The sequence below is a fragment of the Mauremys mutica genome, chromosome 5 (assembly GCF_020497125.1).
Source record: "Mauremys mutica isolate MM-2020 ecotype Southern chromosome 5, ASM2049712v1, whole genome shotgun sequence".
Classification (NCBI taxonomy): domain Eukaryota; kingdom Metazoa; phylum Chordata; order Testudines; family Geoemydidae; genus Mauremys; species Mauremys mutica.
Window position 1 is genome coordinate 35,007,845 of NC_059076.1, and position 18,581 is coordinate 35,026,425.

An 18,581-nucleotide genomic window follows, 5' to 3' on the forward strand; every position below is an offset into this window, starting at 1 on the left:
AAGTCACTGTAATTTGCTCTATTCTCCCTTCGAGATGTAATTAGGTACATTTGTTGATGGATAAACAAGTAGCACAAGTTTAAATTTCTCCTGGAGATCAAACCATCACTTCCATAAGCTATAAAGGAGATTTTTTAATATTTATAGCATATTAGCAGGAATCCTGGTAATGGAGTGCTTTCATCTGTAAGAAAATGCTGCTTTCAAAAACAAAACTTTGAAAAGACAATCTTAATAGCATGCAGCGATGAACAGAATGCCTGAAATAAGAACAATTGCACTAACGTCTGGTCTACACTACCGAGGTTAAGTCGACACAAGGCAGCTTATGTTGACTTAAGTATGGAAGTGTCTACACTTAGATTTTGCTCCTGCCGACGTAACTGCCCCACTACGCTGTTACTGGCCTTCAGGAACTGTCCCACAATGCCCCAAACTGACAGTGCAATTGATACAAGCGCTCCTGGTGAGGATGTGCACTGCTGATACAAGGAGAAAAAGCGTAGACAGGCACAGTGTAATTACTGCGGTGCCTATATGCCAGTGTAAGTTAGGGCAACTTAATTTTGCAGTGTAGACATGGCGTCTGTAACTTGCCCTTATCCACTCACATTACTAGCTTTTTTTTTAAATGGTTTAGGTTTTTAAGATTAACGGGGCTTCGTTATGGGAGTCAGGATTCCTTCCCTTCCAAATCCTAATGCAAAAGAAACTGGGAACTCCTGTTTTAGTGCTAAAGCAACTAGAGCTAGTGGGAGAGGAGCAGGAGGTTACTGGGAGTCAATGGGACTGAGGTTCTGTCTACACTACCGAGTCGCTCAGTCAGCCAGCATAACACCCCAGTATACACACAGCCTACAACAACTGTAGTTTTTCTGTTGGTGTAGGAACACCAGCTGCACCTACACTGGGAATTTTGTTGGCATAGCTATGTTGGCCAAGGGGTTAGTTTTTTTCAAATCCTTGACCACTGTAGCTATGCAGATATAACGTTTAAGTGCAGAAAGTCCAAGGTTCCTATGTGCCCAAGACACTTTTGAAAATGGGTATTAGGGCTTATCTACAAGAGGAGTTATTCCAGAATGCCATTCCAGATTAATTTCAGGTGCGGACACTCTTATTCCAGAAATAAGAGCGTCCGCACATGGAGTTAATCTGGAATAGTTAATCCACTTTAAACCCATACCCTACTTTATCCTGGATTAGTTTTCATGTGTACATATACTCTTAGGCTTTTAAAATGTGTTCAAAAAGTCACCCATTTTAACCCAAGAACAGGTGTTCTAACCAAGCCAACTCTCCCCATCATCTCTAAACTTCAAGCATTTCCCAGCCATCGGAAAATTCACATAACCAATTTATAAATACTGATTTGGCATCCAGGGATTGCTCAGCGTCTCAAAATTCAGGTGAGAAATTCTTTTAATTACATCTATAGGCTGACATTTGATGTGATCACAACCTTTTATCACCTGACTGATTCCTAAAAGATCAAAGATGTATAACAATCCCAACACTTATCGGAAGAGATTAATATCTAGCAGAGTAACATCAACATCCCACAGAGTAAATACCACTGGTAAATACCTCTCTCATAAAGCCGGACTGCTTCCATCAGGTATGGCACCAGGAGACGATTTACAACAAATCCTGGGGTATCCTGTAAAAAAAAAAAAGAGAGAGATTCTAAATAAACCCTCTATACTGATACTATTGCCAAATGTTGTATTACAAGTTCAACAAGGAAGTTTCTTACTAACTCACCAAGTTTCAGTTCACTCTGGACTACTGGTCTTTTGCTTGATTTACCTGTTCACTACTTTTGTTTAACAGAAATGAATCTAATAACTAAGAACTATTATGTGATCAAATATGGCTGAGGAACCTAAAAGTGCCTCATCCCCATTCTTAATTATTAATTCATCTTAGAAGACTCAGTGTTGCCTCTTAGAAAGCTACTTGGAAAATACTAGCTAGTCAGAAAAATTCTGCTGGTACTGGGTGTATTTGGTGATCTAGTGAGAGGAGTTCTTCCCTTCTGTGTGTGAATTTATTAATAAACACATTCATGGCTTAAGAGCTTATCTACTCCTGCTGTTTATTCATCATTGTAAATCAAACTTCTGTGACATCATAATCACTTCAATAGCAAGCAATACCAATTTTGCAAACAGAAGGTGATGATCTGGGTTGAGAATTATGCAGCAGGGGCAGGTTGACTCTCAAACAACCAAGATCTTGTTTTAATGTAAGCTTCTATAGTAATTAAAAATGTAAAGGGAAATGAAAAATAGAACATATGAAGGAGTACTGTAAATACCAGTATTATTTAATATACTATCACGTTAGGATAATTAATAAAAACACCACACCTCGCACTCTTACAGCAAGTATATACTCCGAGAACTTCACAATGTTAGGGAAGCATTATAATCCCCACTTTACACAGGGGAAAGCTTTTCACTCATGGAACTCAAAGTACTTTACAAACAGTTACTGATGAGAACGGAAAGAGTTATCTACACTTTACGATTTGGGAATACGGAGGTTTTAAAAAAACCTGCCAAAGACCACAAAGCAATGCAGTGGTACAGCTGGAAACAAAACCCAGGATGCCAACAACTACTTGACAATAATTCCTTTTTACTATGGGCCAGATGCCTCCATGAAAGGTGGGGAGCAATCACGCTGCCCCCCCTTCCCCACAACTCCTGTCCCCAGAAGCCCTCTACAGCTAATGAGCAGAAAGCAGTGAAGATTAATACTGGCCTGACCGGCATTGAGAGGGAATAATGTGCATACACTACCCATAGTGGAGGATCCAAAAGCAAAACAGCACATGAACTGGCTGTGGTGCCTCAGGTGTTTGGAGGGCAAGGGGGCCAAGATTCCAGTGGGAGGGGTTTCTGCTTCTCCACTGTAGTTAGGGTCTGAATGGACTGGAGCAGTTAACTGTGATACCTGATCTGCACTAGGTTTGCCAGAACTATCCCTTGCCCTTTCCACACAACAGCCAGACCCACCCCATTCACACACTGATATGGCAGACTGGGATCTCTCTCTCTCTCTTTCAAGGACTTTTAGCTAGAGAGTTGTTCTCCCCTGAAGGGGTCTACATGGGAACGGATGATCTGCACCAGAAGCAGAGTAGAAAATTTTCATTGTATTCATGCAATTACACACCACCTTAAAATGAAGAGTTTTTTAAAATGAGCAGAACAGAAGCTCCCCGAGTGTTGCGCGTCTCTCCTCACAATCTAGAATTACTTGCCTTGCAAGATATTGGATTCTTTCCCAATGTTTTGGTAAATTCCATGAGTGATTCAAAAGTCTTTTGGCTGGTCATTGGTGTCTTGATGACCTAGCAGGGAACCAACGTGTTAATAAGCAACCAGAAGCCATTTTCTCTCCCCATCCCGATAACTGTGCCAAAAATTAAACCATGATTCAGAATGTTCTCTGAATATTCCACAAAATATCTATATTAGGAAGAACAGTCACACTAACCCAGAAAAATATACATAGAACAACAAAACAGTGAAACCTATTTTAAAGCACTCCAAAGCACCCTCCACATTCTGAAATTGTTACTGTAAGACATTTAAAAAGTCCATCAGGTTCAAAGCAATGGAGTTCATCTTTGTAGAACTCTACTGCAAAGCCTCCTGTGTGGATAGTATAAAAACTTCAAAAGCCATATGGTCTCTAATGCCCAGGGAAACACATTGGCGACATTCTAGAGAACCATGTTTACACACAGTTCTTCACAGAAAGGGTGTAACATGGCTTCCTTGGCCAATATAAACAGGTGCACAGACACTATTATATCAACACATGAAGTCTAAAGAAAACAGTTTTTAATTTCTACTTTTCAAACTGTGCAAAGGCCTTGTATAAGCTTAAGAGCAGGAAGGACCCAAGTTATTTTCTTAGCAATTTTGTCCTCACCTTTTGGCAAACTTGGATTTTTCTAAAGATTTTAACAGTTTGAACTGAACAAGATATCTGTTTACTTATTTATTAGTGCCCCAGAACGAGAAAATGATGCCAAAACAGCTCTGGAAATAACGTTTGTTAGTTAACTTGGACTCTCTATGCCGCCACTCAGAATCAACTATGCTACATAAGCAGTGAGAGGCAGACTATATCACAAGATTTTCAGTGGAATTTGGTCTCCTAAACACCAGAATGACGACTGATGATATCAACACAAAAACACAGTGAGCATGGAATAAAAACCGCAGGATTTGTTTCTCAGCAGTAAAATGGTAGTGTGTTTTCTTCTGAAGTTAAATCTAAGCATCTGGAAGACATTCACACATAAGATGGTACACCAGTTTCAAGGAAGCTTAAATTTATTTTACTTCTAGGAATTTTGAAGCCCAAATACTAGTCTCTCAAACTGTCAAAGGAAAAATCCCCAAAAACTCTGTTCTTCTTTTCTGAAAAGGAGTCAGAGTTTAAGGCCAGAAGGGATCACCAGATCATCTAGTCCAGTCATCCCCAACCTTTTCCAGGTGGCAGGCGCCGGATGACGAGCCACCGAGGACCGTGAAGCGGCAATGTCAAGAGGTGTCGCCGCCGAAATCCCACCAAAAATCAGCGGCATTTCGGCAGCGACACCTCTTGGTGATGCCACTTTTCGGCGGCATTTCGGCGGATGCTTGTCCGCCGGCCAGTATGCAGGTACACACATGTGCCCGCGGGCACCGCATTGTGGACCCCTGATCTAGTCTAACCTCTTGTACATCACATGCCACAAACATCACCCAGCACCCACATACTAACTCCAACTATCAAAATTAGACCAAGTATTATGGCCCATAGGAGACTAGACAGTTGTGTACCACAGACAGAGAATAGGACGGGTCTGAGGGGCACCAATACCCGAGACCCCCGCAATGGCAGGGAAAAGATTAAGTGAGATATAGCCAGATAATCCTGGCAAGTTACCCACACACACATGCTGCAGAGGAAGGTGAAACCCCCACATGGTCACTGCCAATTTGACCTGGGGAAAATTCCTTCCTGACCCCACATCTGGCGATCAGTTAAACCCATGCAAATAAGAACCAACCAGGCACGAGAATATCTGTCTGTGAAAAGTGTCCAGTTAGATTCAGTGAGAATTTCTGCATGGACTAAATAAGTGACCTTTAGACAATCTTCAAAGGGATTTGTGACAGATTTGACCTCAGCATCACAGCATCTTAACAGTGTAGTTTTAGTTAGCCACCTGGCTAGAGTGTCCAGAGTTCAAACTGTTAATCCTTAAAGCGAGTGCTTAAGTGTCACAGGATCAAAATGCACGTCCCACTGAAAAAAAATCTATATAAAATTTAAATACACTAGAACATTTCAAATCGATACTGAAGCCTGCTGCAGTGGCATGGGTACGTTCTCTCCAGATGTATAATCAAAAGCATCACTTATCCTGCAATTCTGTTCTGAATCTCTTTCCTCCTCAAATATGTTTGCTTTCTTCCAGACCTCCACTTTTAGGTAATGCAATGCAAGTGGATTTCACCTATTCTGATTAATATAAAGTGTGATTTTTAAACAGATTTAGTTACGCCAATTCAAAAGGCCATGTGGATATTTTTATTTTTATTTAAATAAAGCTTATTCCAGTTCAACTTAAGTTGGGAACATGTTTAAGCTAAACTGAAATAAGCCACTCTTAACCAAAAATGAAGTGTTCACATTGGTGCAAAACTGTGGGTAGACAGAGCCCTGTCAAGCATTTAATACCAAAACTATTAATCTAAAATACTCTATATGTGCAATATGAATGAATTATTGTTACTATAGGAATCTGAACTTGTATTTCTTTACATAAATGTTTAATGTCACATGGAATTAGGCCCCAAATTGAGGTTTCATAAAAATAAGCTTCATAAGACCTCAGGTAACTGAAATGTTTCTACATATTTGGTTACCACTTACTCAATGTTCAGACAGAGAACATTCCACCTGCAAAACCCCCCAAAATACCTGTCCAATTTTTTGGAATGTTAGCATTTGTAGCCATGCCTGGTTTGTTAAATATGTGTAGTCAGAGTTTTCACTCAATTTGATAAAATCATTGGAGATGACATGCCACGGGTAGTGTAAAGATGCTCACTATGTAATAAGGCAACATCCTGTTAGAGAGGTCTGATGATTGTATTATTGTATGATGTCTCTCTAAACAAAAGCTCACTGTTGTAGTGATAAAACACATATTTCTATGTTTTTTCTTTATTTCCATCTGAAACACCTATTCTACCTAGTGAACACTGGTCTGCAGTGTTTGCCAACCCAAAAACTATGATGCTGCAGAACAGCCTGAAATTGAAAGAGCCTCTAGACAAAAGGAAAAACTAATATGTCTATTTCTGTTTTTAACATTGGTTTCAACCCTACGAAAAGAGAACTCAGACAGATATTTATGGCTACATAAAGTCCCAATGCCAACACCCTTTGCAGGATCAGGCTAGTGACAACTATAGCTGATTGGGAATTTTAAAACAAAACGGTTTTTCATTGGAAAAAGCTACCGTATTTATCGGCGTATAACACGCACTTTTTTCCCCTGAAAATAGGGGGCAAATGATGTGTGCGTGTTATACGCCGATATAACCTTAAGAAGCCATGTAATTTTCAATATATTATCAAGTATAGCAAAATACATGTGCATACCGTATGGCGGCGGCGGCGAGTGGATCAGTAGCCGCCATCGGTAACTGCTCAGGCAACCCGCGCCTTCCTCTTCACGTCTAATTCTCGCGGCCGGCGGAGCGTAACCACGGTAACGCTCTGCACGGTTCGCGAGAGTTTTCAGCCTCGCGAGAGTTTGCAGCCTCGCGAGAGTTGTCTGAGGCAGGAGAGCTTGTACCCGTCAGGTACAAGTAGAGTACAAAAAAAATAAGTGAGTGACGTCACCCGCTGCCTCTTGTTGCTGGAAACCGCAGCCCGCTCGCGTCCTCTGCCATATCAGGAAAAGAGCAATTGGTGAAGCGGACCTGACACTTCTTCTAACTAACACAGGCTTTCCCTTTGTTTAAATGTGAGTTACTAATACTGTATCTTGTAATAAAAATTCTTTCATACTACACTCAAAGGTGCCTCTTCTCCCTTTTGTTCTTCTCCACAAGTAGAGTACCAGTTTTAAGGTTTAAAAGTACTGTACCGTATAAAATACCGGTGTATACGGTACATAAAATATCGCTATCTGCTAATGAGAATAATAGACACTGCCTGACAGGGGAAGGGGGGAGCTAAGAGATGCACACTAGCAGGCAGGCCCCCCTCCCTGCAAAGGCAACAGTGTGCACCTATTTAAAGGGGACCAGAGTATCAAAAGAAGCCTGCCAGGGGGGAGCAAAGAAACAATGCCTGACAGGGGGATGGGAGCTGGGAGCTAGCAGTGAAAGCAGCAGTGTTCATTGTGATTTTGAAGATAGCAGTGAAGATGAAGAGTTTCTTGGTTTCCCAGATAGTAGCGATTTCTGAGTAAACTTTTGTAAAAATATAGAATATCCAAGTTTCTTTGTTAAAACAGTTGTTTTTACTGTCCTTTTACATTATTTACCTTATAAGTGGTAATAATATTAATAAAACAAGTTCTGAGCTACCCTTATTTTGCTTCAAAGTCCTTTATTTGAAATTTAAGTTTTTTTCCTGAAATTTCCCCCTTAAAATGAAGGTGCGTGTTATACGCCTGTGCGTGTTATACGCCGATAAATACGGTAATTCTTCAAACCAAAATGTTCATTCATTTCAGTTTGACAAACTTCTGCCAGTGCACTCCAAGAGTTCTGATGGAAACCTGCCGGCTACATGCCTGGTGTTCTACCAGCGACCTTGAGGAGCTGCTGGGAAGCCTGGGTTTCCAGGGCCTGCAGCTCTGGGGCAGCTGTGCCATACAGATTGCCTCAGTCACAGATCCCAGGGCTTCCAGACTCCCTGCTGTGGAGACAGGACCATGACAGCCTCAGCTTGAACCAGGGCTCTCTGGACTTTTCAGACTCCCCACTCTACAGCAGGGGATTCCCCAGGCAGCCCTCCGGGTCCCTTGGAGCCAAGACCTGCTGGCTGCTCCGTTTCATTTTGGAGAAAAAAGTTGAACGGAAACATCCTGAGTTTTCCAAAATGAAATTTTTTTAGAATTTCTCTTCTGTGGGAAAATATTTTCTCATTGTCAGAGTTTCCCCATGGAATGGAAATTCTGAGTTTTGACCAGCTCCAGTGATGATACACAGTCTTGTAAATACCACTTTGTAAGCTGTCCTGAAGATTAGTCCTCAGTATTCACTACGGAGGTGGAAAATTTCAGCCTGCAAAGATCTGCCATATGATTCATGCCTCGAGAGAGAGAAATATTTTTACAGCAGAAAATGTGTATCATTTCACATTTTCAGAACTCAAAAGATGGGCAGATTTTGTTCAAATTTTCTTGAATCATCATGTATTTTAGGACTGAAATAAGACATGGAAGATTTCATCCAGAAAATTATTACAAAAAAATAAGCCTCAGAAACTAGGACGTTATAATAGATGGCACAACATAGGTGAATGCTGTTACTGAGGAAACTCTAGAATTATTCATATGTTGGAGGCAAGGGGGAAAAAAAAAAAGAGAAAGAAAGAAAGAAAGCACAGCACTTTAGGGCGTGGGGAGGAGGAAATCTTGCTTTGTAGCAGAGATGGGCCCAAAGTTCACTTTCAGACATACCCAAAAGTTCATAGGTGTTTGTCTCTGCAGTTTTTGGTTTGACCCATTTCAAAGATAAATACAGCTGTGAAATTCAAACTCCTTTCCCCTGCCCCCCATCCCCCGAGTGTGGGGGAATTATGGTAAGTGCTTCAGATCTGGGGTTATGGCTCACCCCTATTCCCACTGAATAGGCATCAGAGGTTAGAAAAAATAGTTATGTTGGTCATTATTTTTTGGTGAGGGGGATAAATTGTGCAAGGATTATAGTAGTGTTATGATGATGGGACGGACTTCATGTGCTCCTGTACACTTCCACAGGGGATGCATTTATTATTCTACTCTAAGTAGCAAGATGAATACATATTTTATGATCTATTAAAAAGATAGGCACCAGGCACATGTGCCTTTAGATGAATGGTGAAGTAGCTTTAAAATAATGGTATTTTTCGTACCTTAATACAACTGAGAAATAAAGATTCAAACCTGGTATTAAAAACAAATTATTTCAAAATCTCCACACACTTCGCCTGAAACATTGCAGAAGCATAAAAATATATATTGTTTCAAAGATCCTGAGGATTAGATTAGAATGTTCTGAAACATTCACAATAAAGGAATTAATGACTGAAGGGACTGGCAACAGAACATGGGGTCTTTCACCTCTTTTAACGTCAGTTCATATCCAGCCCGGGCTCGTAGGAACCAAAATTTCTCTACCCATTGCCTGATGACTTAAAACACAAAAAGTTCTTATCAGATAGTTGTCCATGTGACTGAAATCATCATCAAAACTGATGCTCTTGTTGGGAGTCTCAGCAGAGAGGCCAGAAGCTGATTGGACATGGAGATGGATCAACCAGAGAATCTTAGGAGTCATAGATGAAAGAGTCCTGTTGGACTATTCAGTTCATCTCCCTCTCTTGGAATGGAGGTCATTTCATCTTCTTACCTCTAAAAGTAGCTCCTCCTGGTATGGAGGGCTGCACGCTGGGATACATCACTTTAATGAACTCTCAGTGAAGTGCAAGTATATTGCCATGCTATAATATTTATCATCAGAATACTATCAAACACTTACCTCCACAAGCTTCATCAAAGGCACTGGGTTAAAGAAATGGAGGCCACCAAAGCGGTCCTGCCTGGTGGTGGAGTTCGCTATGTCTGTTATTTGCAAAGACGAAGTGTTGCTCGCAAATATTGTGTTTCTGTGGGGAAAGGAAGTGAGGATTGTGTAAATGACAGCTATCTTTGTGAACAAGGTCTGTGCCCTAAAGATCAACAGACTTGCTATGGGCATTCAGTGGCTAATCAGGAGTGTCTTTTTTTTTCAGCTAGCCTATGGTAGGCCAAGTGTTTTTAAAAGTACCCCGTCATACATAGCTGACACTACCCTTCACTGCTTTCCACAGCATACAAAATAGCACCGCAATGACCAATAGTTAAGCTTGTCTCTGAAAGCTGTATGAATTCTTAACTCCAAGAAGAATATATAGGTCACCTCACTGGATCAAGAAAAGTGGTGTTTTTTTTTCATTAAAAGTAGAAAAGTTTTGTAGTCCCCATCACAAATCTCTTATTTCAGGAAAATTCAGATCTAGGAGCCTAGCTTTTGAAAATTTTTGCCAATAATCTTTTTACAGTATACACCAGGGGTCGGCAACATTTCAGAAGCAGTGTGCCGAGTCTTCATTTATTCACTCTAATTTAAGGTTTCACATGTCAGTAATACATTTTAACATTTTTAGAAGGTCTCTTTCTGTAAATCTATAATATATAACTAAACTATTGCTGTATGTAAAGTAAATAAGGTTTTTTAAAATGTTTTAGAAGCTTCATTTAAAATTAAATTAAAATGCAGTGCCCCCTGGAACATGGCCAGGCCCGGGCAGTGTGAGTGCCACTGAAAATCAGCTCGTGTACCGCCTTTGGCACCTGTGCCATAGGTTACCTACCCCTGGTATACACTGACAGATCTAGACAGCAGATATATTGCAAAAGCGAAAAGTAGAGCAGGAAAACAGAGATGCCACAAAGAGACAAGAATTGCTGCATACAGCACAGTCATTCGGCAGACAGGACCATATCCAGATACGTGGTTGGTGGGGTGTTTTTTTAAGATTTATAATGGCAAGGGAAGGAAATCCATCCATTGGCATAAACCAGTTCTTAAATTTAAATAATTCATATATTACCTTCTGTTAATGAGATTTCAGAGCATTTTTCAATTATTAAGCCTCACAACACCTGTTAGATAGATAAGGTTTATTTTACTGTTGGGGAAACTGAGGAAGAGAAAAATTAAGTGACTTGCTCTAGGTCACACAAGTCAGTGGCAAAGTCAGGAATGAAGTCCTTACTTCCAGCTGCCTGTTCTAACCAGACTCCCTCGCAGAAAAACATCCCCTGGAGTCAGTCAAATGTTGTTATGTACCATAGTTCACTTAGCTATAACTATGTTCTGGGACAGGAAAAAGCTTTGGAGAAACTGTTTCTTCCTTGAGTCAGGAGAGCATCACAGATCTTGAGGGGTTAGAAAAACAATTGTTACGTAAAAAGAGACTGTGAAAGCCGCTGCATTTTTATTTCATGTACAATATCTGAATTTGTATGACAATCACAAGTGTGTCTCTAAAAAACTTACCTACACATCTCCCCAGCTATCCTTTAATCACTTCTCCCTGGCAACAGCACCACAAAACAAGCCTTAGGGCTTGTCCACACAGTGCACTAGTCCACAGTAGTGGGATGTAAATTCTAGTGTAAGGAGTGCACCATGCTAGTGCACCTTAACGCGCACTAGGGAACTTTTAGTGAGTGCCAGCAGGGTCCGCATAGGCCAGTTAGTATGCAACATGCTAATGCACATTAGCATTTACACCTCTCTAGGCAGACTAATGCACTGTGTAGACAAGCCCTTAGATTATTCTGGGGCGGGGCACTGAAAGAATGTTTTTCACCCACAATTCTGATATCAGTAGTTAAGATTTCCAAAGGTCAAAGAATATGAAGGACAACAACAATTCATGACCCACCCTATTCAGAATGTTCACCATTGCTTCCAATGAACTTCCATCCAGAAGTGTCTCAAATACTTAAACAAACCTAACAGACAAGATTCTCTCTCACAAACTAATGGTTGCATGATCCGAATTTTTTACTTAAGCTTCTAATCTCTGAAATGCCCACTTCTGTGGGTAAAAATCAGAACCTTACTGTTAAATTAAAGCTTTGCATTGTTCTATAAATACAATTTGGAAAAAATCCTCATTAAAGCTAGATTGTATCCGAGAGTGCCTTGCCCACATTATCTATTTAAACCAATAAACTTGTTTAAACCAAATTTAGATAGAGGATAAGCGCCTCCATGACTTGGAACTCAAAGTCAAAGTTCCAGCATTGAGCAAAGTTTTACAACCTTTGAAAATAGCATTTAGTAAATGGAAATACTGACAAACCCCTAATGAAATATTTTGGCATCAGGTGTGCTTGCCTGCAGTGCCACCTAGTGGGCCCGAAGAAGAATTATACAGAATCTCAAAACTCAAAAGACGAGAAAAAAATATAGCCTTCCAGTGAAGTTACCTACACTGTCCAGCTCCATTTTTTTTAAATGCTGAAGTTGTGGATGAAAGAATTCCTCCTTCTGGCCAGTTTTGTAACACAATTTCAGAATACAAACCACAATCCAGACACTAGCCAGCTCCCGGCTGAGGTTGCTGCCTTAACAGAAAGATAAAACCTGGATCAACAGAAATGATATGCAATGCCCACTGCACAGAAATTGGCAGTGTACAGTTAGGGAGGCAGACAGAAAAGGCAGGGGGGCTCTCCGGAAAAGAAATAATGAAGAATTCTCACTATCCGATGACTGATACTCCTGTCTAAAGTAGGAGCAACATAAATTAAATGCACACATAATAATGAATGCAGGAAATGACATGAAAATCCTACACTGGTCTATTTAGAGCAGGACAGGAACTGAGTCAATGACAGTAGGACATGCAGTGCATAAGGAGGGGAACCCATCCATAACACTATGCTGAAAATCAAACCCAGAGACATTACCCAGGGTCACTGATTACTTATGAAGAGGAGGCATCATAAATACATTTCCAAATAGTAAGAGGATTCTCAAATGTAATACTGAAAACAAGATAACCTGCAAACACAATTAGGCAAAGCCCCAGGAAGTAATTACACTTCTCTATTTCCTGTGCTGCTGGGAGGGTAAATTCATTAATGTCTGTAAAGTGCCAGCAAATCCTCAGATGGAAGGTGGCATAAGAATGCAGAGTGCTATGCATACAAATCAGTGGCATGATTCACCTAGGCTGAAATAGAAACCATGGGTGACAGCTGCAGCCAGAGCCCCTTCAGCTTGCTGGGTGCAGATTTAGTGCTTTGAGTTGTACTTGTACAAAACTTCTGTACTGTTAAAGCACTTAACTGGCTTAGTTTAAGTCAATTTGTATCTACAAGCATAAAATTTCATGCAGTCAGCAGGGACAATAGCTACCTCCATTCCCCAGTGCTCTCTGGGGATGCTAAATTCCCACGGACTACCTGTTTGCCCCATGCAGCTTTCATTCCCCTGCAAAAGTATTAAGCTATACAAATGGAGAGTTGGCAAGGCTGACTCCCTCCCCCCCACTGCAACAGAGTTCAGCAACTCCACAAAGTAGTGAACTGCGTGGGGCTGCCAGGTAGCTTAATGTAGCTTAGCATCACCACAGGGAGATAGAGGCAGCCCCACCTTATTTGAGCTCCTTAAAGACTTATGATTGTAGAAGCAAATCTGCTTAAAGCTCACTAACTTGGCTGAGCTATAAGCCAATTTACTTCTACAAGTTTCTGAGAAGGTTCACAGCAGCAGGCTCCCCTCCTGTGAACCCTAAGCCTTCAACAGTAGAAAACAATTCACCTGGCACAAAGATTTTCCAAGGAGTCTGGACACAAGAAACAATGTAGAAAACTTTGCCCTCCACACAGAGGGATTTGGGGTTTTTTCCATCTCATTTCTTTAAGATGAGGATGGAGGAGGAAGGAAATAGGCTGGGGCTCATTATGTGTTCTGCACAAGGGTTATATTTCTTGTAGCAATCACAGCTATAAAGTTAACTAAATTTACTGTGTAGAATACAGACATATACCTGCTTCTGCATACTAAATGGAGGTAAGGGCAGGAAAGTACAATAAGTAACTTATTAAGTCAACTCAAACAGTTTTCTGAACAATAAGCTGAAATGCTACTTGAGCTTACTTACTTGAAATAAGTTTTCAGTTCTAGCTCAAACCGACCTATACAATACTTGGTCTTCACTTCAACCTAAGCAAGCTACAGATATTTTTGGGGAGGAAGGTCTGTACCACCCCTTGCCAAAGAGAAAAATTGTGAATGGATCAGTCAGGGTTTTAGCTGCACTGTCACAGGGATTAGGTATATTTTCAATAGCTTCCATGGTTCAAGGATTCTTCTGATAAGGGAGAATAGGCTGCTATCTCCATGCAGGGCTGACGCTGCTCAGTGCTTTGGCTAATTACTAGCAGGCTGGAGTTCTGAGGGAAAAGCTGTAGGAGACCGCACCTGGCACACCCTCCAACACTGCACAGCTCAGAGTGCCTCCACAAGGAGCTGTCACTACATTTGCTGAGCAGGAGTCTCAGCTCTGACCCCACCCAGATTTGCCACTGCCAGTGGTTTGGGTTACAAGGAAAGACCCAACCTTCCACCTGGCATACAGCAACATACATGACCTGCAAGAAGAAAGGGAGAGGAGTCAGCTAACCCCAAACCTCATTCACTCTTAAATCCATCCAAATCCATCTCACCAGCTCTTAAGCCAATTAAGCTTATGGGTAGTTAATGGAGGGAGAAAAAAGAAAACAACTTAGGAACCTGTCTCCTTTCCACTAGCAGCTCTTCTGTGGGTATGTGCACATACGGGGCATGGGGCCCCAACATTATTCCAAGCTATGGGGAAGGCACAGGAAGATGGAGAAATAAACATAAAAGCAAAATTCTTCATTCTAGGGTAGGGAATATATTAGAATTCTTTTTGGCTACAATCCTATCACTTTGTTGAGCCAGTGGGGAAAAGAGACTTAGCAGTAACATAAATCCCTACCACCACCATCCTTCGATTTCTGTGCCAATTTGAAGAAGGCGTGGGGGCAGGAGGATCTTCTTTCTTTCCTTCACAACCCACCTCACACCCATAATGAAAATAAAAGCCTAATATCAATCAAAATACATAGTAGGAAAATGCAGTAGTTGTCAGCATTTACAGATATGCATTTAGTGACCCATCAGAGAGATATGTTTGCTTCCCTCTTACCATTCATTCTCTCCACATGAGAAGTCATAGATCACTACCTTAAACCTCAGTAGAGAGAGCTAGGCATCCCATGCTACATAATGTTTAAACATATAATACGCAGCCACCACTGCTGGTGGAAAGAATGAGAGCAGTTAGTAAATACTGTGCTAACATATTAATTTTATTTTATTTTTTACACAGAGTGCCTCAACCACTTAGCATATTTCCTGAATTTAGCGCACACTCTATACCTTCATTACAACTGTTACGCTATCTTTATAATACAAACAAAATTATTTGATCCTGGGTACTTATCCAGGTAGACAATCTTTCCCAAATACAAACACTTCTCCATAGCCTGAGCTGAATAATTCGCAGAGGAGCAGGAAAGGGATAGAGCTTTTTAAAGGGGGGGAGGGATTCTGTAAGGAAGTCTCCTCCCTGGGGAATTTCTTGCCCTCCCATACTTGCCAGTTGGTGGAATCTGGACTGTATTAACATATAACTTTGTGAGCCACACAATAAAATGTCACCCTACCCTGGATGGTTAGCTGTACCTAGGAAGAGCGGAAGGAGGAAGTCATCGCCACTAGATGCAGGGAAATCTCACATCTTCACCCTGGGCCCCACTTGATTTAAATACCACAGACTGGAACTGACTTATTGTATGCACTTAGTACAATCTGTATAATAATCCTATCAAGAGCTGTGTCAGGAGAACTTTAAATTACCATTCTGTGGGTATATTTGGGTTAGGGCTTGCACAGATACTTCTAGTTCAACCACCTTAATGCAGGATTACAGCTCAGTGGTACCAACAATATTTGTATGAGTGCTGGTACCTGCCCCAGCCACTGTATGTGAGTGATGTTTATCTCAGAGCATACAGGCTGCCTAAATGCAACTCAGACTTTTGCTAATCCTTTACTGATCAGAACTTCTGCAGCTGTTTTTGAAAAGCACATGACAAAATGGGTTTGGAATCATGATTCTCACCTCTGCAGCCTCCTTGATTGATTATTTATCAGCATGACAAAGTAATTGATAATATTTTCCATTTTAGGACAGGGCCTGTCAGATCTCCATTTCTATAGCACCAATAAAGATTAAACCTCTTTGGTGTGAAGAGTTGAAAGGGGGAGGGGTGGGATTTTAGTTAAATAATTCATTCTAATTGGTTCAGTGGGTTCTCTGTATTTTTTTAATCTTTGCTCACCAAACTCAGATTGGAGAACTGTGCGCCCTTTGTTCCCCTTAGAGGTCAATTCCTATTTTAATAGGGGGAGGGAAAGAATTCTGAATTGCACTGGTGCTGTATGCATAAAATTTGTGACGAATATTGGGGTGAAAGATGGAATGTGTATAAAATACTACATAGAAATAAGTTGGACAATTACATCTTTTGGTTTGCTGGCTGCCATGCTAACCAACTGTCAGTATTAAAAAGTTATAAACAAAACCCTAAAACCACTGCCACAGAAAAAGAAAAGCCCAGGCCTAATGTTTCTCTTCGACTTGAAAAACATATTGTTGGAACAATTAAAACAAAGAGACCCTTAACATGACATGGAAAAGTATACTACAAATCCACGGAACAGAAGGAATTTGCGATGAACTCATTTTCTGCCTAGGCATACCACAAAATCCCTTGAATGAGGCATAACATATGAAAATAAATTGGGTAACTACACTTGCCATGTGTTCAGAAAATCAGCAATTGGCATGTCAAATACTCCATATCACGTGATAGTCTGGAGTGAAAGGGAGCCTAAGAAAAGCTTCTTGCTTAAGTGTAGAAGCTAAGAAAATGACACAAAACTGTCATTTAAAGAAAAAGATACTAGCTATACATTTCAAAACAACTTAAGAGATGAGACAAGTGGTGATGGATTCCAGTTCATTGTGCTTTAATCATACATACTCTGGAGCAAACTTGTCCAGTCTCTTGAAGAGATCATTTTTCACTTGCAGGTTCTCCACAATGGCCTCAATCACAAGGTCGGTGCTGTGTACCACTGCTACTGGGTCTGTGCTCACTGTTAGGTTCTTTAAGGTCTTCTCAATGAACTGAGCAGCAGCCTGAAAGGTAAAACAGAAGTCACAAAACCTATTTCTAAAAGGTTTCGTTTCTTTGGTATGAAAGTTCTCATAGGTCAATTTATTTCATTGGTCGCTTTTTTGAGCCTTAAAAATATTAGGCGTTATAACTTGCACTATATTTCCAGATCAATTAGAAAGCTTTAAGTTTATGAGGGTACTATACTTCCACAGATGGACTAAACTTTCACAGCAACTCAAGTCTTCTCACAAGCAAGAGAGCCTTTATTTCATTCTTTTAAGATGACTGTTCTCCACCCCACCCTTTATTTCAACCTTCAGAATGACAGTTCCAGTAAACAACTGACTTATCACTTCAATACTGTCCCAGGAGAATCCTGACTGCCCTCAGTGAAAATGGACTTCTTCGGTTTTAAACCATTATATTGTTTTTCCTTCCATAAGTGAGCTATCTGGTTTCACAGCTCATTGTTATAATTCAAAGCCCTTCACGGACACCTCAGGGAATGAAATGGCTTACAGGCAACATTCAATGTATTAGAGTTCTCCTGGGAATGGGCACAAAATTTTGAATCTCTTTTGTGACTGCCAAAGCTGTTAATCACTGACAGAGTTTATGAGGACAGATCAAATACAAAGACAGGCTTTTTAAACAAGAGAGAATGGAGACGCCATACAGCTGAAAACAGACACTTGTACACTACATTTTGGGGTCTCAGAACTTGTCTACACAGGGAAATTTACCAGCATCACTATACTACTATAATTATACAGCGATAGTTATGCTGGTATAACTCTTCATGTGGACACTTGTATTCCAGAATAAGGAGTGCCTGTTCCCAATTTAACTTATACCAGTTCCAGAGCAGCATAAGCTAAATCGGAAAAAGGCACTCCTTATTCTGGAATAGTGTTCCTACAGGGAATTATACTGCTACAACTATGGCTTGGTCTACCGGGCGGGGGAGGGGGGAGAGATCGACCTAAGTTATGCAACTTCAACTACATGCAGTGAGTTGACAGCTGATGCTCCCCCTTCGACTCTGCCTGCACCTCTTGCGCTGGTGGCGTACCAGAGTTGACAGGAGAGCGCTAGACATGATAAATCGACCCCCGCTGGATGGATTGCTGCCCATCAATCCTGCGGGTAATGTAGACAAGCCCTATAGCTATATAATTATACTGGTATTTTTATGTTGGTAAATTTCCCCATGCAGACAAGACCTTATTCCTGCCATGGGCATGTCTACATGATAGTGTAGACATGGGCTCTGACACATGCTTAAACCCAACCTCCCTACCATCCACACACAGAGCCTTCTAACCTATGCTTGTTACCGCCTCAGAACACAGGCTTGCTGGCTCATGCAGGGGCACAGATAAAAGTGTCATGCTGTAGCCTATGTCCCAGCCTTCTCACTTTGCAGTGAGGACATAGCTAAAACACGTGTTGTGGTGCTTGTGTTCTGATAAACCACCAATGTGATCCCACAATTCCTGGGGTCTGT

At 41.0% G+C, this 18,581-nt stretch overlaps 1 protein-coding gene across 1 annotated transcript in view; it reads right to left on the bottom strand.

Moving 5' to 3' along the window:
• HADH (hydroxyacyl-CoA dehydrogenase) overlaps positions 1–18,581 on the bottom strand; it is a 35,817-nt gene that overhangs the window by 6,092 nt on the left and 11,144 nt on the right. Inside the window, exons 3-6 of the mRNA XM_045018478.1 lie at positions 16,937–17,094; positions 9,777–9,903; positions 3,272–3,361; positions 1,588–1,660 (exon numbers count right to left, since the gene is read on the bottom strand). Coding sequence (XP_044874413.1) covers positions 1,588–1,660; positions 3,272–3,361; positions 9,777–9,903; positions 16,937–17,094 — 448 coding nt within the window. The remainder of the gene's footprint in view (positions 1–1,587; positions 1,661–3,271; positions 3,362–9,776; positions 9,904–16,936; positions 17,095–18,581) is intronic.